The 22,970-nt window shown below is 42.3% G+C and overlaps 1 protein-coding gene across 2 annotated transcripts in view; it reads right to left on the bottom strand.

Moving 5' to 3' along the window:
- Positions 1-2,284: 2,284 nt before the first annotated feature.
- MMD (monocyte to macrophage differentiation associated) overlaps positions 2,285-22,970 on the bottom strand; it is a 113,326-nt gene continuing 92,640 nt past the window's right edge. For both annotated transcript variants that reach the window (XM_082271758.1, XM_082271759.1), the window contains exons 4-7: positions 21,536-21,610; positions 17,372-17,473; positions 6,809-6,878; positions 2,285-3,147 (exon numbers count right to left, since the gene is read on the bottom strand). In XM_082271758.1, coding sequence (XP_082127884.1) covers positions 2,944-3,147; positions 6,809-6,878; positions 17,372-17,473; positions 21,536-21,610 — 451 coding nt within the window. In that variant the 3' untranslated portion in view covers positions 2,285-2,943. The remainder of the gene's footprint in view (positions 3,148-6,808; positions 6,879-17,371; positions 17,474-21,535; positions 21,611-22,970) is intronic.

Raw genomic sequence — 22,970 nt, 5'->3', positions numbered from 1 at the left:
CTTGGTCCTTCCTGGACCTGTAAATTGAGTACAGGTCCTGTATTTTTCTTGGAACATTTTGAAGTCCAGGATATAATTATTTTTTCAGATTTTTTTTTTTTTTATAGGTTAGGCAAGTGTAATACTTAGAAAAACAAATTCTGGGTCCCATTGTCCACATGGGTTTTTATGGGTTTTTCTTCCCATACAAGCATGCCTAAATTCACTTATTGCCGATTGGCTGACCAAATCTAGAAGACTGTTTAGGCATCCACAACTCTTTTAGTAAAATAATACTGTCCAAAATGACCCGGTTAGTCTGAGGTCATGCTTTGTCTTTTTAACACCAGCTAAAAAAAATACTACCCACTTTAACCCCTTCCCTGCTCTTTTCCACACCTTGGTTTATTGATGTTCAAGATGGCAGCCTTTCAGAGGCATAAATAGAAACTTCAGGGCTCCATTGCAAGAAACCATAAAGGCCCCCCTGACCCCCTGCTGGGACACCTTCACAGAGGCGGAACGACAGGGCCCGGTCGCAACTACAATCTTGGTAGTTCCACTACTGGTGTAAGTTTTTATTTTATTTTTTCTTATTTTATTTATTTATTTGTAATTTTATTATTTTTAGGAGCTTGTTGGGGGCTTTGGTAAAATATCACGGATCTAAACAGACCTCTGATGTTTCACCTTTGAGACACAGAAAATAATTGGGGAACACAACCCTGAATCTTCATCTCTGCAGCCTCAGCAGCATAGAATGAATGGAGAGGAATAGTTCTGTACAGAGCTTCCTGTTCACTCACAAACTGAGGCATAGTGAACACAATTTACTACGCCTCAGTTATGAATGTACAGAGTCAGTGATCTGTACGGATCACCAACTCTATTCATTAAGGCAAGGAAGGGGCTTGGGGGGGGGGGGGGGTCAGGGAATCCGCAGGAGCCCGATCACAACAGGAGGTGGATAGAAGGGATGGCATGTAGAGGAACCAATCCCCTCCGGGTCGCAATAGCTACTCCAGTACGTGCATTCCTGCTGCCTTTTTAATAAACTCAAAGTGGCCTGGTGTATCCTAAGTTCTCTTGCTCCATGGGCAAAAAGCATATTAGAAGGTATATGATCCTCTCTGGATTAAAACATAGCCCCGAAAAATGCCAGAGACTGCTGATGCATTTTGAACCAATCACAGTCCAGAGGGCCTAGGTAATGGTCCAAAGCGCTTAATACTTTAACTAAGGCACTTTAATATTTTACAGCATTGGTGCAGTTTTAAACCAGGGGATACTGGTTACATCCTACATGCTGGTTACTTTTTATCAATTTTTTTTGTGTGTGGAAGAATTGATCAAGACCCCTACTACACTTAGGAATCCAAATCACAACCCTGGTGTATTCAAGAACCCCTTTGATGCTCTAGTACGTTATTCCATATATTTTTAGTATCCTAAAAAGGAAACTGTCTATAGGAGTTGACTTGCTTTGCAAAGTAGATGCTCCAGGGCCTTCGCCTTGATCTGTGTTTGGTCCATCCCAGAGAAAACATGCAGCCAGTGAGTGACACCTGATATGCATATTTGTTATGGGTCAGTGATGCGTTATATACCGAACCCAAGATCAGGATAATTTCCAGGAGCTTATACCTCCAAAACAATTTGGCAACAGCTGCTGCCATATTTCTATCGTGGCAGGTCCACTTTAAAATTCCAGGATGTACGGATTTAAGAACCTCTGCCATTTACCAAACTTTGCTAACACATTACTTCAGTGGTGTAAATACTCAGCTGTTGCAGTACCAACGCTCAATACATTTTTACAGTATTTATACAGCCTTCAAGGTTTCCATGATTGGCGTGAACACCCCCGAGTCGGTATTCATAACCATTTCCTTCGTTTTACCACCATGCAAGAAAGCCTCCCCTTTTTTTCAAGCATACGCAACTTAGCGTTTGGAATGTATTTATTATAATATATATTTTTTTTACGTTCTAAGTGCTTGTAGAAACAGAGGAAAGAAAATACCCTCATTTTATTTTTAATCTTGGCATTTTAAACGTTGAAATGCTTGAATTTTTCTTTGTAAAGAAATACATCTGTGTTTAAAAAGTATACTCAAAACGGCTGATAAAAAAGAATCTCCTGCATTGTAAACATTAGGTAAGCCGGTTGTAGAACTCAGCTGGACCGGCTCTTCCAGGGCATGTTCTGTAATACCGTAAGAAAGGGAAAGCAAAGCTGTGGACCACAGCAACCAATCAGAGTCCATTAAAGACCCACCCACTCTGGTATTATGGTTTTGTTGGTATGGGTTCTAGGATTCACCCACCAGCTTTTTTGATCTTCCAAGAGCTCCAGTGGCAAGACAGCTGCACCTGAGTTCCCAGCCCTGCCCAGCTTATATTTATTCACATATTACATTACAGAGGGGCAGCAGCAGGAGGAGTGAGGCCCCCTCCTAACAAGCCTTTGTAATGACCAAAGCAAGGAGGCAGACTTAGTAATATTTTGCAATAAAATCTTGAGCCCTCAAATGGCAATAGCCAATGTGTCATTGGACTTACCAGCCTCTACCAATCACGGATATAACCAGTTTGGTTGGAATTTCTCTAACTGAAGTTAAGAAAAAAAAAAAACCAAGACAGCTGGATGCTGACTGGTAGCTATGGCCAACACTTCTATCCCAATATGTTACAGAACACCCTCCTTATTGGTAGCTGAGTACTTAACGGCCGATACCGAGCTTTAGAGCCTTAGAACAGGCCAGCTAGGGGCACAATATTGGCTGAGGAATGGGTCTCAATTCTAACTGCTATTCAGATTCACATCTTTTTCACAGTATGTTGTAGAGAACCAGATACGTCAGTGCATTATTTCCTGTTATAACACAATACCTCCCTTGCCTTATCATACATTCTTTTTCATGTCAAGTAATACTGATAGTGTTTCTTCTCTGAACCATTTCGTCATAAGTGTCGGATCAAATCTGAAGACGGACTTTTATACAGGTACTTCCAGATGGCGTAATAATGCACGGCAGCTGCAAGGGCAACGAAGAGGTGCCAGATGGCATGCGCGAAGGGGATGATTCCGTCGCTCTTGAAGAAGACAACGCCCAAGCAGTAGATGAGGCCTCCCCAAGCCAGTTCTTGTAAGCCTTCTGTGTTGTTCTGTGTAAAGAAGGCATAGCTAATTTGACTTTGAAAAAGTAATAAGCACAGCAATTAAATATATATGTTTTAAAATTTGCATTTGGATTTCTCATAATTGGCCCCTTTAGTCTGTTAAATATACCAGCAGAGAGATGGTGTGAACTGACATGATAGGGGACAAGGCTTTTTGCCTTTTCTTGCATGGGGACTGTGCTGGGCAGTCCCAATAAACCTGGTGCAATAAAAAACAAAATGATAAAATATGAAATAAAGAATGTGTAATTTTGCTCTTTTTTACATGTTTTTCAGGCTATTCTTACCTGCTCTGCCAAAAAAGCCTATTTACAGAGCTTAGTACCTAAAGCTAAATGTTACACATACACTATATTGCCAAAAGTATTGGGACGCCTGTCTTTATACACACATGAACTTTAATGGCATCCCAGTCTTAGTCTGTAGGGTTCAATAGAGTTGGCCCCACCCTTTGCAGCTATAACAGCTTCAACGCTACTGGGAAAGCTGTTTAGGAGTGTGTCTATGGGAAAGTTTGACCATTTTTCCAGAAGCGCATTTGTGAGGTGTTGGACGAGAAGACCTGGCTTGCAGTCTCCAAGATATTTTTGACAATTTCATGCTGCCAACCTTGGGGGAACAGTTTGGGGATGGCTCCTTCCTGTTCCAACATGACTCTGACCAGTGCACAAAGCAAGGTTCATAAAGACAGGGATGAGGGAGTTTGGGGTGGAGGAACTTGACTGGCCTGACCTGAACCCAATATAACACCTTTGGGATGAATTTGAGCAGAGACTGAAAGCCAGGCCTGCCTGACCTCACAAATGCGCTTCTGGAAGAATGGTCAAACATTCCCATAGACACTTCTAAACCTTGTGGACAGCTTTCCCAGAAGAGTTGAAGCTTTTATAGCTGCAAAGGATGGGATAACTCAATATTGAACCCTACAGACTAAGACTGGTATGCCAATAAAGTTCATGTGCCCCAAAATTTTTGACAATATAGTGTAACTGAATTGGTCAAGGGAGTGACTTAGCACCCCCTCTTACTATTAAAATGAGTTCCCACAAAGTGTCAATTAGGAAAAGGGTCTGAAAGTAAACCGCTTTTACCCATAATGTTCAGTGAATTCTGCGTCATGGTATTAATGATTTATCTGTATAGAAACGTTTTAACAAAATAGCAAAAATATAACGTGTAAACTTTAAATTTAATATTGGATTGTCCTAAAACCAACATAGCTTATTTATAAAATGTGTAAAGAACAGTTTAGGTTGTGAAAAGCTCTCACTGTCACTAGCAGATCTCGCCTTTCCTGGCACCCCCAACAAGAGCAGACAGCAGGGAAGTGCACCGTTCAACGCTATAACAGCACTTATAAAGTCCATTAGGCATTTTTACTACTATGCATACTTTTACAGAATGAGGCTGACGAATAATACATCTATAACAAGATTAGAGAAAATGTTAAAGTATACATTATAGCTGTGATGAAGACCACACCATCATTCTAGGAATGCAGTATGGCAATGTGACCACAAAAATGTTCTGCTGTTTATAATGTTTTGGAGAGCTGGTCTTAAAATGTACCTAAGCCCAAGGACATAAATATTGTATATTGCAAATTACCAGTCTTTAGATCTAATGGCTGCACTAGTTCACATTTTCAGGCTTTTTTCTTTATTTTTACCTGGTGATCTTTCCAGTAACAAACTTCCTTTCCTAGTGTGTCATTTTAAAGGATAAGTTCAGATTCATAACATGTTACATTCATATTCAGGGTAGTGATCGACCCAGTTTTTCGTTGCCAAAACTGATATTATTTTTATTTGACAGGTACTCTTGTGGAGGGATCTGGGGGGTCTAAAAGACCTCAAGCCCCTCCTCTGCACTTAAAAGCATTCAAAACGCCAGGTTTGGCTGTTTTGAATGCTGTCCTTTTTTTTTAATCTGGCGCCAGTGCCTGGAAGTGATGTCATGAACTTACTTCTGGGTTTTTGCATGGAGACCCGATCAGAGCTAAATGCGGTTTTGATCGGGTCTTTGGTGGCCGTGCAGGCTGGCTGCCCGGGTCTCCCGGTGGGACGGGAGACCCGGGCGAGGCGTGGAAGGCGGCGGCGGGGGTGACGCCCCCTTCCGCTCCTTGTAATGACAGCTGAGCGGCTTCTCAGTCATTACAAGACAGCCGACCGTCAGCTATGGTATCTATGGTATCAGGGTGATGCCTCTAGCTGCAGGCATCACTCCGGACAAGCACTTTCCCGAAATATCGGCAATATTGTTCACCTTGGTGGCCGATTCCGATATATCGGGGAAAGTGCAGATCGGCCCTCGATAGATCGGCTACGCCGACAATCGGTCGATCCCTAATTCAGGGTGTAACATGTTATGAGTGCACCAGCCCCTGAGCACCCCCCCCCCCCCCCATCCTCGCTGTGATAGCAGAGCGGGAATCTTCTCCCGGAGTCTGTTGCTACAATACAAAAATTACGCAGCCGTGGGGGACTTTTGCCCACCCGGGCCCATGTCTGTCATTTACAGTCCTCTGTGAATAGAAAACGACAAGGTCCAGCAGCCTTTGCGGCTGTTGGCTTGTAGTTTTCAATGAACTACCACGCTGCTGTAAGCCCTGTGGTAGTTCATTGAGTCTTCCTGTCAGAGGTACGAGCAAGCCAATGCATTGACAGATCTGCAGGAGACCTGCATGGCACCAGTGATCTGTTGATCACTGATGCAATGTTTTACAGGCTCCTGCAACAAAAAAAAATTATAAAAAAAAAAACCAACATTAAAAAATAGTAAATGGACATATTTTTTTACCTGCAAAAAAAATTTGCATTTATTTATTTTTAAAAAGTAAACTCATTCTTTAGTGTTGGTTCACAATACCGCGACTTGTCAGGCGACTGGTCAGCCTGACAAGTCACGGTCCATTCTGTGCTACAGGAACCGTTCTAATAGGAGCGACTCAAGTCGCTCCGACTTAGAAAATAGTTCCTGTACTACTTCGGGGCGACATCTGAGCGACTTGCATTGACTTCCATTATGTGAAGTCTGTGCAAGTCGCGCCGAAGTCACGGTGCACGCGACTTCACAGGTCGCCCCCGAAGTTGTGCCGCGGTAGTGTGAACCGGCACTTAGGCTGCTCACTCCTGAATTAAGCTAAAACCCCCCCAACCTCCTCTCCCACCCATCTCAACAACATATTATTATTATTAATAATAAGGATTTCTATAGCGCCAGCAATTTACGCAGCGCTTTACAATATTAGAGCTTACAATCTAATGGGTATGAGGGAGAATTTCTGTAGTCCACATAGGGTAAACTGGACAGAACTGATAATTTGGGATTACAGTGCAACAGGGATACATGCACAGATTTTGAGCTCACTGGATTTGTGATGGGATCAACAGGGTTATTCTGAAAGGATCAACAGGGTTTTTCTATTTTACCCAGATATACATTTTAAATTCAACACCAGGCAAACCACTAAATACACAATGGCAAGACATATAGTGTATGAGAGCTGTGAGACTTGCCCAAAAAAAATTGGATTTTTCTCCATCGATTTCTGAAATTTACATAGCTCCTCCAGACAGAAAGCTGGATGACTTAACTTTTTAGGAGTGGCAATACAAATTCAAGTTTAGTTATGGTGGATTCTTACCATTGATGTCACTACTAGAGCAGGAGAAAATCCCATTGCTAGATAGAAGAGCAATTCAACTACTTTATACCTGAAACAATAAAATATGCCGTTATTGATTCATGTGCAAACAACCACCAATGCCACCAGAGTTTTGATACATCGTATATCCAAAGTCCTCATAGGCAGCACTGTCTATTAAGAGAATAGTCTGCATTTCTTCTAACAATCAAGAAGACTCTATCATCCCAAAGTTGGGAAACTTTTGGCACTTTTCCACTGCAAGTACCGGCTCGGCTCTACTCGGCCCTGCTTGGCCCTGTTTGCTTTTCCACTGCTGGTACCGCATGGTACGGTGTTGGAACGGTTCGGTACGGTACGGTATAGGTTTGCTTTTCCACTAAAGTAGTACTAAAGTTAAGTGGGTGGGATAACAACGGGGTGGGTGGGATTCTCTGACCAATCAGTGGCTAGTAGTGACTGCATGCAAAGGATTGTTGGATATGGTACCAGTTTGGTACCTGTTGGAACCACAATCGAGTAGGTACTGATTTTTCAGAGCCGTACCGTACCGTTCGGTTCCATGCAGTGGAAAAGCGCCGCTGTACCGTACCGAACCGTTCCGAACCGTTCCGACACTATACCATGCGGTACCAGCAGAGGAAAAGCACAAAAGCGTGCCGAACCGTTTGGTTCCATGCAGTGGAAAAGCGCCATTTCTGTCACTTTTAACTGCTTTTGATTACCCAGAAATCGAACACAGAAATCAAAGTGGTTGCCTACATTTCTACTCATTTTTTCCTCAGGAGATGGCAAGCTTTTATGTTAACAACTAGGTTACCTGAGGAACGCAAGTCCCTTTCTGGCTCCTTCACCTACTTCCAAAGACTACAAAAACTCTATGACATTAAAGAACACCTTTAGTCAGCACCCCCCATTTTGCTATTAGAGTTGGCGCCTTAGTTATATGTTTTGGTCAAATCTCCCCTCTTTAACATATATGGTGTGTGTAATACTCCTTTACCTCCCCACCTCCCCCCCCTTATTCAATCACCAACACCGATCCATCCAGTTTGCTAGGCCTGTTGTATCTTTCTCTCACCAGTGTGTTAATGGCGGTTGTTAAGCTTTGTCTGCATATATCATAGTTCATTTATTCCTAAGATTCCTAAAAATACATTATTTTTAGATATTCAACCCACTATATATGTATAGTTAATACCATGTTAATTATCTCTCCTCATATTCCTTTGTTAATAATATTTTTTGTAAAATGAGAGACCTTGGTGACTCCCTTAGGGGGTCACATACTTTATCTTCTGTATCTTGAATGCTTTCAATAAAAAAAGAAAAGTGGTTGCCTAAAACTAAGCACCCACAAACTGGATCAATAGAAAGAAATAAACCTATGCTCTACCAATGAGGTGTAAAAATGTAGAAAACTGAATAAGGAATAGATGTGAAGGAACACCAGATATCCGCAGCTAATTCAGTAGTGTCACCACATACTAGACAGAATATAAGAGAGGGGAGAATCAGCGCTAGATATCTAAAATTGGCGGACCATAAATAAATGAATGGTAGAAAAATGTATCCAATATATAAATAAAGCGTGATGATAAAAGCAATGATGATATATACACAATATTGAATAGTAATACAGTAAACCCCCGCTCCATCACGGTTCAGTTTTTGCGGTCCCGGTATATTGCGTTTATTTTTGTAATGTTATTTTACTATATAAATCATTAAAGATGAAATATTTTTGTGTTTTCCATAGCTCTTGCTATGTCTCTCAGTATCTTTTATGTGTTTAAATGAGTTTCTATTGTTTTAAAAGTGTGTTTAAAGACCTTAAAATGAAAATGCTTTTACACGTACAGTGACAGTAAAAAAAACATGCCTACAATGCATTTTAATAGGGTTTTTCTATTTCGCGGATTTTCACTTTTCGCGGCTGGGTCCGGAACGTAACCCCCGCAATGGAGGGGGGTTTACTGTAATAAATAAAGTGCTGTAGTGATGATCAATAAAGTGATCTGTGATCAATCGTGCATAAGCAAAAAATAGGTTAAGGTGCTAATGAGTAACAATGTATACTAGTGATTGTATGTGACTTGTATACATTGTTACTCATTAGCACCTTAAACTATTTTTTGCTTATGCACGATTGATCACAGATCACTTTATTGATCATCTCTACAGCACTTTATTATTACTATTCAATATTGTGTATATATATCATTGCTTTTATCATCACGCTTTATTTATATATTGAATACATTTTTCTACCATTAATTTATTTATGGTCCACCAATTTTAGATATCTAGCGCTGATTCTCCCCTCTCTTATACACAAACTGGATCAACCACCAGAATTTAGTAGATCAAACTGTGCTATAATCTGACACCTGATATCTGACAAGTCCAGAAAAAATGAATTGAAATCAGAAAATAACGACATCAGGTTTGATCAAAGCAATTTTAATTCCAACACCTTGTGGGAAACAACTCATTTCCACATTCAATCCCTAGGGAATTTGATGCCAGCAAATTGACAAGGTCAAAAGTGATTGAAGTTGAAATTCACCTCTTATATGGTCAGCATAATTCTAAGCTGAAGCAGAAACTTTAATGGAAGAATCTGACTGGTTGTTACAGGCTCAAGAGCGCTAGTTTTTCTAAGGAGGCATTATTAGATAGACTACAAATCCTTATGTAAGCAGAGGAATACTTTGAAGGAATATTGTTTGGCTGGTGGAGCAGACATCTTTTACCACATATGAACAAAGGAGGATTTAAAGAGCAAAGTGCACAGTGACCTTCTTTAAAGTGAAGCGGTCATTGTGTTCCAGTGATTTATTCACATGAGCACATTGGGTGTGAAGTGATATAGCATAGTGAAGGAACAAAGTGGAGTACATTGAAGAAAATGTATTACATATATAATTTAGAGTTTGGTTCTTTAAATGTTACCAATTTCTTTCTTTTTTACTTATCTGTATTGCATATCTAATTTTCTTTTGGATCATAACATTCATTATCAGTGTTAAGGCTTATACATTATAATTAGTGAGTGTAAATTTACACAATAGGGTGGCAGCTTTGTCATTTATCAGTATGTTTATCAGTATGTTTTTCCAATTTAAATATATATATATATATATATATATATATATATACATATATACACACACACACACACACACACACACACACACACACACACACACATATATATATATACATATACACACACACACACACACACACACACATATACACATACATATATATATATATATATATATATATATATATATATATATATATATATATATATATATATATAATCACACACTAGGGCTGCACGATATTGGAAAAAAAGTACATAGTGCTATATTTTTTTTCCAACGATATATATTGCGGTATTGAGAGAGCCATCAATCCAGGCTAAAGTCAACAATTACCTTGGGAAATAGTGCAGCAGCCTTCTTCTGAGTGTACTACAGGGCCAGCCAGGGTTAATGTTACTGTAGTAGGGTTTGGGAAGTAGTGCAGCAGCAGCAGCCTTCTTCTGAATGTCATTGCAGTTGCACCATACAGGGCAGGCCAGGGTTAATGGTAATGTAGGGAACTGGGTGGACAGGGAACTGCAGGTTAATAAGACACTGACAGTGTGACTGTGCTGTGGAAGGCAGAGCCTCATAGGACCCCTTTGCCCATCACAGTTGTCACAGTTGTCTCAGCCAGCTGAATGGGAGGAAGGTGGAGGAGAGGCAGGAACGTCCATTACCAAAGTCACTACTGTGCCAGTAGTGATTTCTTGCATATAATTCGTTATATGGTGATTCACCCGGGTTAATCGTGACTATTAGGGACTCACAGTGGTGGTAGAAGGTAAAAGAATACAGCCCGACATCCGTTCCACATGTTAAGTCTGCCCTGCAGCTTTCCTGACCGAGCGGTGAGCGCGGCACAGCGAACCAATCACGTCGTGAGTAGCGGCACAGCGAACCAATCAGGTGTGCAGGCATGCGTGATTGGTTCCCTGTGTCGCTGCTCACCGCTCAGTCAGGAGAGCTGCAGGACAGACTTAACATGTGGGACGGATGTGGGGCTTGTATTCTTCTACCTTCACTGCGAGTCCCCAATATCGCATGATCCGGCGATGTGACTATCGCCCACGCCCACAGCACGATATTCAATGTTACATCGAATATCCTTCAGCCCTAATATACACACATACATATCTATCTATCTATCTATATATATATATATATACACACACACACACACATACATACACACATATATATTATATATATATATACATATATATACACACATACACAGTGCTCAGCATTAGTGTGTACACCTCAACAGATTTGTCAGAAAACCTTTACACTATAATACAACATACTCCCACAAATGGGGGTCATTGATTGCAATCAAGATTTGTTAATTTGCACACAAAAAAAATAAAAATAAAGTATTTTTCCTTACAAATTCATTCAAGACCATGTTGCAAATGTAAATACACCCTAATTGAAGTCTGAGTAGCAAAGCTAAATTTTGGACAACAAAATCCTAACAAGAATTTGAACACAGGCGAGTCAAATTCTTTATTAAACGGGTGTCCAGCAGACAGTTGATTATAAAAGGGCGGTACTTAAAGAAAATCCCTTCCCATTTCATGCGATCAGCAATGGCACCACATGGAAGAGAAATGTCATGTTTCTTTACACAAGAAAGGTGAAGGCTAAAAGAAGATCATCACAGGTTTACTTGTCAGAAAACTGTAGCAAAAGTGATACAAAAAATTAACAAAGATGGAACTGCGACCATCTCACAGAGATGTCTAGGCCATCCACAGAAGTGAACGACTCGACAGGAGCGTCTTCTGATGAGAAGGGTTGAAGAAAATCACCATGCAAGTTTACTGCAGTTAGCTTAAGAAGTAGAAAGCCAAACTGGGGTGATTGTTTCCTATGACACAATACAGCATACAGCAGAGGAATGGCATGCATAGGTGTCGTCCAGGAAGGAAGCCTCTCCTAAAGCCCATGCACAAAAAAGCTTGCCTAGAATTTGTCAGGCCCCATGCTGAAAAAGAAGAAGACTACTGGAACTCTGGTACCCTGTACCATATAGAGAAAGGACCAAGATAAATGTATTTGGAACTGATGGCTTCAAAACTCTATGGCGTCACAAAGGTGAGGAGTAAAAAGAAAATTGCATGGTGCCTACAGTGAAACACGGTGGTGGTAGTGTCCTTCTGTGGGGCTGCATGAGTGCTGCTGGTGTCTGAGAACTGCATTTCATTGATGGTATCATGAATTCACAGACATACTGCTCTATAGTGAAAGAGAAGATGCTACCATCACTCCGTGCCCTTGGTTGTCGTGCACTTTTCCAACATGACAATGATCCAAAACACACATCTAAGGTCACTGTTGCATTTCTGAAGAACAGGGTGAGAGTGATTCAGTGGCCAAGTATGTTTCCTGATCTCCTTATCTTTACCCAGTTGAACACCGATAGGGAATTCTGAAGAGACAAGTTGAGCATCACTCTCAATCCAGCATCCAGGCTCTAAAAGAGGTTATTTTTGAATAATGGAAAAACATAGTGGAATATGTCGCCAAATTGTTGCTGTCCTTACAAATCATGTAAACACAAGATGTAGTAGTTTATGTTGTGGGGTGTATTCATTTTTGCATCAACTAATTTTAGTAAAACTGAAGGTTTTGTAATCTAAGTTAGATTATTAACCTTACTTTCATGTAATGAGCTAAACAAATGTTCTATATAACTCAGTTTTGTCAAAATTTTGGAACTTGTTCTTGTGTTCATCGAGATATTCTTAAAAATTCTACTTTTCAAAAGGGGTGTAGTCATTTATGCTGAGCAGTGTGTGTGTATATATATATATATATATATATATATATATATATATATATATATATAGATAACGGAATTTTTGTAAAATCTTACCTGTAAAATTCCTTTCTCTGAGTCCTCCGACAGTCGCCGCCTCTTCATATTCGTCACATATGGGGTATTAGACTTTGCTCCGAAGGAGTAGCTAGGCAACAGAATATGTTAACAATAAAGCTTTAACATATCCCACCCTCAAGGGGTGGTCCCCTCAGTCAATACCCTCCTACTTCCTGCAACCATATCTCAGTTTTAAGTCCAGAATCGGACGAACCTTGCCCTCCTTCCTGGGCACGGTGAACAGATTGGAATAAAACCCCCGAAATCTGTCCCGATGAGGAACCACCACTCCCTGAGCCCTCAGGTCCCGCACCGCCAGGTGCAGATCCCGCAGGCGCTCTGGAGACAGTTGTAGATTTGAGGGAAAAAATCTGCTCTCCGGCCGAGAGAGAAACTCGATCTTGTAACCAGATCGAACGATTTCCAGAACCCATCTGTCCCGCACACGGGCCAACCAGGGCTGAAGAAAACCGAGCAAGCGTCCCCCCACCCCAAAACTGGGTGAGGGCGCCCCTTCAGGCCGAACTGTTATGGGCCGCAGGTCCGGATTGGCCGGACTTCTGTTTCCCAGACCAGGGCTTCTTCTGAGAGCCTTGGCCTTTGAACGGTTTGCCCTTGTAGTGCGGCCGAAAGGCACGAAAGGACCCCTGAGGGGGCCGAAAATTCGCATGCTTCTTCCCAGAAGCCCCCTTAGCCTTGGGGAAATGGGGCAAGAGAGTGCTCTTACCCCCGGTGATCCCCTTAATCAACACATCCAGGGACTCCCCAAAAAGGCGAGACCCATCATAAGGCAGATTGGCTAAGGTTTTACGTGAAGATTGGTCCACCGACCAACATTTCAACCAAACCAGGCGGCGAGACAACACCGCCACGCTGTGCACACGTGCAGCCAACGGAATCAGGTCCAGGTCCGCATCACACAGATACATGACACCCTGGTGGATCTGATCCACCATATCCAGGGTCGCCGCCGAGGCCGAATCGGCCACTAGGACGCGCCTAAGCATCTGCGACCAACTTGCGATCGCCTGGGCCGCCATGAGAGAAGCAAACAGAGCCTTAAGCATAGAACCCGTAACAGAATAAGTATGACGGGCAAGAGACTCCAGTCTCCTATCCGTGGCATCACGGAAAACAGGGGATCCCTCTGCAGGAATCGCAGTGGCTTTGTTCAAAACCGCAATTGCATGATCCACTGGCGGAGGCACACACCACCGTTCATCAGTGGCAGGTGAGAAAGGATAATGCAGCTTGAATTTACTTGGTACCGCAAAAGGCTTGCGCAGATCGCGCCATTGATCCTTAACAGCGCGCTGAAAATCAGCATTGCAGGGAAAAACCTGCGGCGTCCTGCGTTTTCTCTGCGTCCCATAAGCCGCCAAGGCAGCGGGGGGGGACACTTCGTCCTGCAAACGTAGCGTCTGCTTAATGGAAGCAATCAACTCATCCATGATTGCAAGCTCTTCAGGCGAGCCAGGGGGAGAATTATCAACCCCCTCAACTTCAGCCTCTACCTCAGACCCCACTAGATCAAGAGAGGAGCGGGACCCCGATAGGGGGGTCCCTGCCAGAACAGCCCCATCACCTTCACCCTCAGAATCGGAGGACAGAGCAACTCTGGGCCGTTTAGTAGATTGAGCAGCCACCAGCATTTGCACCTGGGCAGCAAGGCCAGCCACAATAGTGGCTAAATCCCCCCCGGGGGGGGAAACAGCGGTCCCCTGGCTTTCCACCAATACTGTGGGAAACTTGCCCTCCTGAGAATCCATTGCCCCTGTATGCCAGACAACCAAGGGTTAACTGCCCCCTTTCAGCAAGCGCGGCAAGCGCAGCCCACCGCACCACACTCAGGCACAATGAGACCCCCACAGGGAATATACAGACTGAATACAGGCAATGGACAACAGGAATAGAAGGATAAAACCTGAGGAGACCCCGCTGCTGCTGCTGCCTCGATCGGTGTTCCAGGAAAGAGGAAGTGATGCTGCCAGGGCGCTCTATGTAAGCCTATGGAGGCTACAAGAAAATGGCCGCCGTGCATGTAAACCATGCGGCCGGAGCGGGCGCCGGTAAAATGGCGTCGTTTGGCGCCGAAATCGCCGCTCCACAGTGCATAAAAACACACACAATTTCATCCCATTATATGGATACATGTTAGATCGCCGCAGCGATCGCTGTATATGCCCCAACATGCCATTAAAAACATGCCCCACAGCACACAGCTTCCCACACTGCCCAGCCTGACACACACAGTGTCATACAGCTCCCCCCCCCCCTTGCAGCCCACAGCATGCAGCCGAGAGATAGGGAGACAAGCAGTGTGATTAAAGGCAGGTTACACAGTCCCAGACTGAGACCCCCCCCAGACAGACAGGTCCCCACATATATACACTTACCTCACATGGCGTGGGGAACCCGCACAGGCGAACAAGCCACTGCACATGAGGCAGGGAGAGTCGCAATTCAAGACGCACACAATGGCGGTTAAGAAACCGCACAGCGTCCGGTGAGGTAGCCACCTCACCAATCATCCCTGCACCGAACAGGGATGGGTCGTTCACTGTGCCAGGAGCGTTACCTGGCTGAACGCTCGATGGCAGACTGGGAAGCCACTGACCCACGACCTGCGATCAGGGGGATCAGCCCGAGACCCAGTCCGCATGATCCTCTTCGTCCGAAGAACTAACTAATGCTGACAAAAATAACAGCTAAGTAAAGGTAGAGAAAAAACTCAAACAAAATATTAAAAAGAAGAAAGAGTCTGGGACAAAAAGTCCCAGCACAGAGAGAGCCAGCCACTCCTGACAAGCTAGACATTAAAACTGAGATATGGTTGCAGGAAGTAGGAGGGTATTGACTGAGGGGACCACCCCTTGAGGGTGGGATATGTTAAAGCTTTATTGTTAACATATTCTGTTGCCTAGCTACTCCTTCGGAGCAAAGTCTAATACCCCATATGTGACGAATATGAAGAGGCGGCGACTGTCGGAGGACGTAAGAGAAATATATATATATATATATATATATATAAATAAATATTTTTTTTCAAAATATATATTTTTTAAAGGATTTTTTTTTTTAACAGTTTTGGCACAGGGGCTAAAAATACTTTATTTAATCGTACATCACGGGACACAGAGCAGGTAATAATGACTATCTGGGTTATACGCTACCTTTAGGTGAATGGACACTGGCAACCAATAGACAGGAAGTTCCTCCCATATAACCCCTCCTGTGACAGTAAAGACTGATGGTTTGTATTGCTTCAAATGGGGTCTGTATTTACAAGTAATGCTAATGTGTATTGTACTTCAATGTCAGACAGGCTCCCTCTATTGTTTGTGTATTGAGATAATGTGTATTGTGTTGTCTCTGCTTGTCCCATTGTTAAATGTTAATGACTTCAAATTTTTCTGGCCAGCTAATTAGTTCGGGTTAATTCTGTTTCTGTATACAATTTCATCTGCATATAATGTAATCAGGCAGAGGGGAGGGATTGTGTATACTGTATGGGAGTGACTGAGTGTAAAACTCTGTTTTCATTGGATTGTGAATTTCAGGGCCTGTTTCTAACGAAGTCCACCTGGGCGGTAACCTTTTGGGGGAAAACTGTATAAAAGAGCAGCTGTTCCATTAAAGTTTGAGTTGTACTTCACCCTCAATCTAGAGTCCTGTCTCTCATTGGGGGGAATCGGCTACAAGAGATTGCTATGCTATTCATACTCCTTTGGATAATCACTAAGCTCTTGTAAGAGCTTGTTCCTGCTTCACTCTTTGGGGAAAGAGAGGTTCACCCACTCGGTAGGGTTGACGTCAGGGCTCTGTGCAGGTCTCTTGAGTTCCTCCACACAACCAAACTCAAACCATATCTTCATGGGGCTGGCTTTGTGCACATTGGGCACAATCATGTTCAAAAAGAAATGGACCTTCTTCAAATTGCAGCCATAAGGTTGGAAGTACGAATAAAATGTCTTTGTATGCTATAGTATTAACTGTATCCTTCACTGGAACTACACAATAATTTAAAGGGGTATTCACATACATCTGGACAAAGTATAGAGGTCAGGTGTCCACAACCTTCGGCCATATAGCATTTATTTTAGCCATAATCATACAAGAAATCAAGAAAATTCCTAACACATAACAACTGCGCCTGTGTTGTGGTGCAGCACACTGTATAGGAATGTTGGGATGCAATTAATTAATGGTAATGCTCCACAACACATATAAATAAATAAGATATGTTACTGTGCAGTACTGTAATGTGCATTATAAAGGTGTGTGGTGTTGTGAACAAGCCCTGGAAGACCTAAACAGCTTGGGATTCAGGATTTACAGAAAAATGTATTGTTAAAATAGGAATCCTGATTTTAAGTCAGTGTGCACTCAGAATTGATGATACACTAACTGTTTACATATATCTGTAGCGCCAACTGATATCAAAGCAAGGTAGTTTGGTTTCACTATTCACACCTATGGAGAGGTCAGAAAGTGGAGTAATTCACTTGTTTTCTTTGTAATTTATATTAGCCTTTGTTAACACAGTGATTATGCATATATGAAGTAAAACAAAAATAGTCTTACCTTTCATGGTACAAAAACACATAAATAGTTCCACCTGCCGCCATTAACCAGATAAACCACCTCATATGAGAAGCCAAAGGACCAAGTTCACGTAGATTTAACCTAGAAAAAAAAAAGATATCAGCCATTTTCAACACACTTATGACTTGCAAGTTGGGGGTTGTAGATAGGCTCCCCCCCCCCCCAAACTCCCCTCCCCACACCAGGCTTTGTGAAACTCCTCTGTGGATCCCCTAAAGCAGCCTCTCTCATCCTTTTTGTCCCAGAGCAACCCCTAAAATAATTCCAGGCCTCGTGGAACCTTTACTAAAAACCAATGCATTGGGGGTCAGTGAGAAAAATACTTCCTTACACTTGTGGTTAGTTGACATAATGCTCCCTGGAACTATGCAGGCACTATCAAATGGGAGGTCTATCAGTCACAGCTCAAGGAACCCCTATTAACCTCTGGAGGAACCCTTGATGAGAATGGCTGACCTAACGTTTTCCAAGGTCAACTGAGAGATGTAATCCGAAGAGTATGTTCTGACTTTGCTATTAGACATTCTTCCAATTTAAAGCAGATCTAAATCTAAATGGATGATGTCCAGTTTGTTAAAGTACTGTACAATAAACTGCCATGGGATTTTTATTAAAGAAAAAAAACAAAAAAACTGTATCCTTTTTTCATTGATTGGGGTAAGTGGGAGCAATAGTCTATTACATAATGGTGAGTGGGAAGGATGCTCCTTACATTGGTAGTCACTGGGAAGAATGCCGCTTATATTGATAGTCAGAGGGAAGAACGTCCCTTACAGTTGTGATCAGAATACCACCCTTGCATACAGCTAAAACGATTACTGGCATCATGCTACTGACTCTGCCAAGTAGTGTTATACCCAAAACTTTGGAGTTCTGCTTTACCTGGTTAAGTATGTAATACAATTCATTAAATAAAGGTCAGAACTGTAAAGTTATAAGACTGTAAGACCTCAAAACAAATATTATTTAACTTTTGAAAATAACAAGCTAAAACTCATGTCACATTTGTTATATCTCTGAAGGACTCCAGTTGTAAGATATTGTTCTGATGACTCCAATTTCCACAATAACAAAACCAAAATGATGGGATCACACTTCAGCAATGAAACAGAAAATAAAAACCGTGGAATCAAGCTAAGTGACACCTTCATTAAAATTTGGTAAATGTGGGTGGAAACAAACTATGTTGGGTATTCTCATTAACTTTACCATGGAGCCCCGGCTCAGATAATGTTGACCAGTGGCCTTTGGAGTGGAGGACTTTAAAGATGAATTGCAGGCATGATATATTTTTCCAGCATTGACCAATGTAACTATGTATGTACCGTACATGGTTGATGCTCCTGTACATTGCTTAAGTAGACACTGCCACTTCAGTGATCTACACTAGCTTCTCGGTCCTGTGCCTAATGCACAGGAGCTTGGCTGTTCAGCATGGACACCTCTCAGAGACTGCTTTGAATTTTCTGAATAAATGCAAAATGTTCTCTGACTGGATGATGTGGAGAGCATGACATCACTGCCCCACCTCTCCACGTTGTCCAGGCAAAGTATGCTTTACAGTACATTCATTCAGAAAAAGCAAAGCATTCAATGAATGGTGACCATGTTAAGCTGCAGACCTCCTGTGCTCACATTGAGCCAGTCGCTCAGAACAGGACCTGGAAGCAAATGGAGATCACTGGAGTAGCGGAGGCTACTTCAGTGATTTTAAGCATCCAGGGGGGATCAAACCATGATGGTACACTGGTCCAAGATGGACCAGCGATAAGTCTCCAGACCTAAACCCTATTGAGTGGGGTATCTTCAAACGGAAGGTGGAGGAGCGCAAGGTCTCTAACATCCACCAGCTCCGTGAGGTCATCATGGAGGAGTGGAAGAGGACTCCAGTGGCAACCTGTGCATCTCTGGTGAACTCCATGTCCAAGAGGGTTAAGGCAGTGCTGGAAAATAATGGAAGTCACATAAAGTATTGACACTTTGGACCCAATTTGGACATTTTCACTTTGGGGTGTACTCACTTTTCTTGCCAGCAGTTTAGACATTAATGGCTGTGTGTTTAGTTATTTTGAGGGGACAGCAAATTTACACTGTTATACAAGCTGTTCACTCACTACTTTACATTGTAGCAAAGTGTCATTTCTTCAGTGTTGTCACATGAAAAGATATAATAAAATATTTACAAAAATGTAAGGGGTGTACTCACTTTTGTTAGATACTGTGTGTGTGTATATATATATATATATATATATATACATATACATATATATATATATATATATACATATATATATATACATACACACACACACACACAGGTGTTTTAAAGGAAGTGGATAGGCAAGATCAATAGATCGTGAAAAATTTGCAACAATATTAGTTCTAGGTGGAGTGACCAATTAACCACTTACCGCATACTAACGTAGGGCTACGTCCGTAAACTTTGCGGTAGTGTACCGGGATGATGCCTCTAGCTAGAGGCATCATCCCGGTACCATGGTTTGAAGCCGACGGTCGGCTTTCCGTCGGTACCGACCGATGCGGCTCGGAAGCCGCTCGATCGGTACCCGGGGGGCGCGGGAGGGGACGTCCCCCCCCCCTCCCGCCGCCTTACGTGGCTTTGCTCGGGGCTCCCGTCCCACCGGGAGCCCCGAGCACCCAACAGGCACGTCCGCCGGCTGGATGGAGTCCCGATGAATGCCGGAAACAGCTTCGATCGGGTCTCCGATGTCGTAACCCGGAGGCGACGTCCATGACGTCACGTCCGGGTTACTGTGCTGCAAAAGGCGGCAAATTTGAAAAACGGCTGTATGCAAAAATGCCGTTTTCGGTGTTTTGTATACAGGGAAGTGTAGTGGAGGGGTCTAGGGTCTTTTAGACCCTCAATCCCTCCATAAAGTGTACCTGTCACTACATATTGGTGTCACAAGGGATGTTTACATTGCTTGTGACAGCAATAAAAGTGATCAGATTTTTTTTTTTTAAAAACTTTAATAAAGTTAAAAAATAAATAAATGGGAAAAAAAAAAAAATAATCTAGCCGCCCCGTCACCGTTAGCTCGCGCACAAAAAAAAAAGGTATACGGAAGTCGAGCCACAAATGAAATCGCTGTTCAAACCAGAGCGTGAGCAATAATTTAGAAAAAATAGCTACACTCTAACTCTAAACTGAGAACCGTTAAATAAATTTAAAGCGTCGCAGATTGAGATCTCTATTGACCGTAGTTTGTCGCGATCCCACGGGGGGGCGCAATTTTAAACCGTAACATGTTGAGTATCTATTTACTCGGCGTGACATGTTCTTTCAAAATATACAAAAAAAATGGGCTAACTTTACTGTTTAGTATTTTTTAAAATTAGTGAAATGTGATTTTTCAAAATTTTTCCAAAAAAAATGGCGCTTTAAAGACCGCTGCGCAAATACCGCGTGATAAAAAATATTGCAATGACCGACATTTTATTCTCCAGAGTCTTTGCTAAAAAAATATATATAATGTTTGGGGGTTCTAAGTAGTTTTCTAGGAAAAAATACTGGTTTTAACGCGTGAACAAAAAGTGTCCGAAATAGGGCTGGGGCTTAAGTGGTTAAAGTATAACTTAAGGTAAAACTTTTTTTTAGTATTGGGTTGAGTTGAGAGGGATTATAACACATGTCAGTTTTTATTGCTGTCTGTGCTCCCGTTATGGAGATTCACCTTGTTTGTCCAGTTTACCATTATCATTAAAGGTGAAAGCAAAAGAAAATACAAATTTTTGGGTTGTCCCCACAAAAGTAATAGAGGGGAAATCATCCAATGAGGACACTGGTTCTGGTGACCTGGTGGTCCCCAAGGAATTCACTTAATTTGCAGGGATTTCCTCTCACTTCCTAGTTGGCTATGGGACAGGAAGTGAAGGGAAATCTCCACAATGGGACACCAATTGCGAAAATAGATTTGACAGGGGTTATAGCCCACTCTTGCTTTATCCAAATTGTAAAAAAAAAAAAAAAAAAAAGTTTTGCCTATAAATCTACTGTAATGGAATTTGTGTTGCAAAACCTCTTATGCACATAAAAAAAAAGACACCAAATTGAGCTTAATAAAGACAATAAACATACAGATTACAATTACACATGCAATTTATTACATCTTCAATACCCACCATGGTGCATAGGAGGCGGCAATGAAAAAGTAGATGACCATTCTGTCACACATGTGGAAACAATGCTCTATAGTCCTGGAAACAACAAAGGAAAAAGGCTTATCTAGAGAGTTCTGTAACTGATCTACCACTAGATAAATAATGGACTATTGTCAGGGAAAATTGGCAACTAGTTTTCTGCTAGGTGGCAATGTCCCAGGGGGTTCATTCACAATATCGAGTGATAACAAAGAAGAAAATAGCGAGATGCAACCTTTGTTTCTGCTGAACTGGCTTTCTTGTGTGTGCATTGGATACCTGAGCTTTGGAAAAACGACACAGTGCCCGGATTGTAGCAAATGTATACTGGGTTCCGGAATGGGAAAGATAGCAGATAGAATACTGATCAGCTGTTTTAGTGGGCATGGTGTGCAGGAAAGCAGAAAATATGACAGCATGTACAGAAGAAGAGTATGAAGATATGATGGTGGGCAGTATGTGCAGGGAAGGAATATATCAAGTAGGTAATGCGTGCAGGAGAGGACACCTGAGATCTTCTGCAGTATAGGTTTATAATCCTATTGTTTTACAAACACACACATTAGATGGGGTGCAGACATGACATAAAAACATGTGATGGCAGCGCATAGGGACAACACAAACGCAATCCAAGGAAATACGAGAGATCTCATTTTTCATTGTTTACTTCCTTCGTCAAGTTTACTGCTCAAAGACTAAATATTTCTTATATTCTACATTTTTTATTTATTTTTTTAATTATTTATAGCACTAGAGGAATAGTGCGTGTTAAATTCATTCTTGTAAGTCAGGAGTAAGGCAAGGGCATTGGCGGGTTAATTTGAACAAATTACGCCCTTCCCCATTCTTATTTACGTTTCCGCCCCTCCTCTTGGCTTCAAATACCTCTGTTGCCGTTCCCTTCCAGGACTTGACAAAGCGCATGCGCGCGACACGTGTAGTCATGGCAACGGAGGAAGACTGCGTTCCACCCTGGTTCTTGCAAGGCGAGTGACGTCTTTCCGGTCATCGTCATCACAACGGAGCATAGCAGTGACGGGTTCATCCTCATGCCAGCTGGTTCCAGCAAGGACCTCCACCGCTCAGTACACAGCGGCATCTGGCATTCGGCCATTCAGTCTTCCACTTTGACGGTGCCCCTGCTTGACTCCAGACCCAGGGTGATGTATGTACATTGGTGATTTCCCCCTCTTTTTTTTATATCAATAAACTGAACTATTTCTTATTTATTCGACATCTCTCTTGTATTCCGTTTGTGTTGTCCCTATGCGCTGCCATCCCGTTTTTTCTCCCGCATTCATCCTATGCTTTACTGGCTGGCAGCATAGTGACTTCCCTGGTTGTCCACTGGCCGGTTCCCATCCTTCACTCAACAGGCACCCCAGGAGCACATGGTTATTTATTTGTGTTTTTTGCA

This window comes from Pelophylax lessonae, assembly GCF_965119305.1.
Source record: "Pelophylax lessonae genome assembly, chromosome: 11".
NCBI classification, from domain to species: Eukaryota; Metazoa; Chordata; class Amphibia; order Anura; family Ranidae; genus Pelophylax; species Pelophylax lessonae.
The sequence above is the reverse complement of the archived record's forward strand: the minus strand, read 5'-3'. Positions and strand labels throughout refer to the sequence as shown.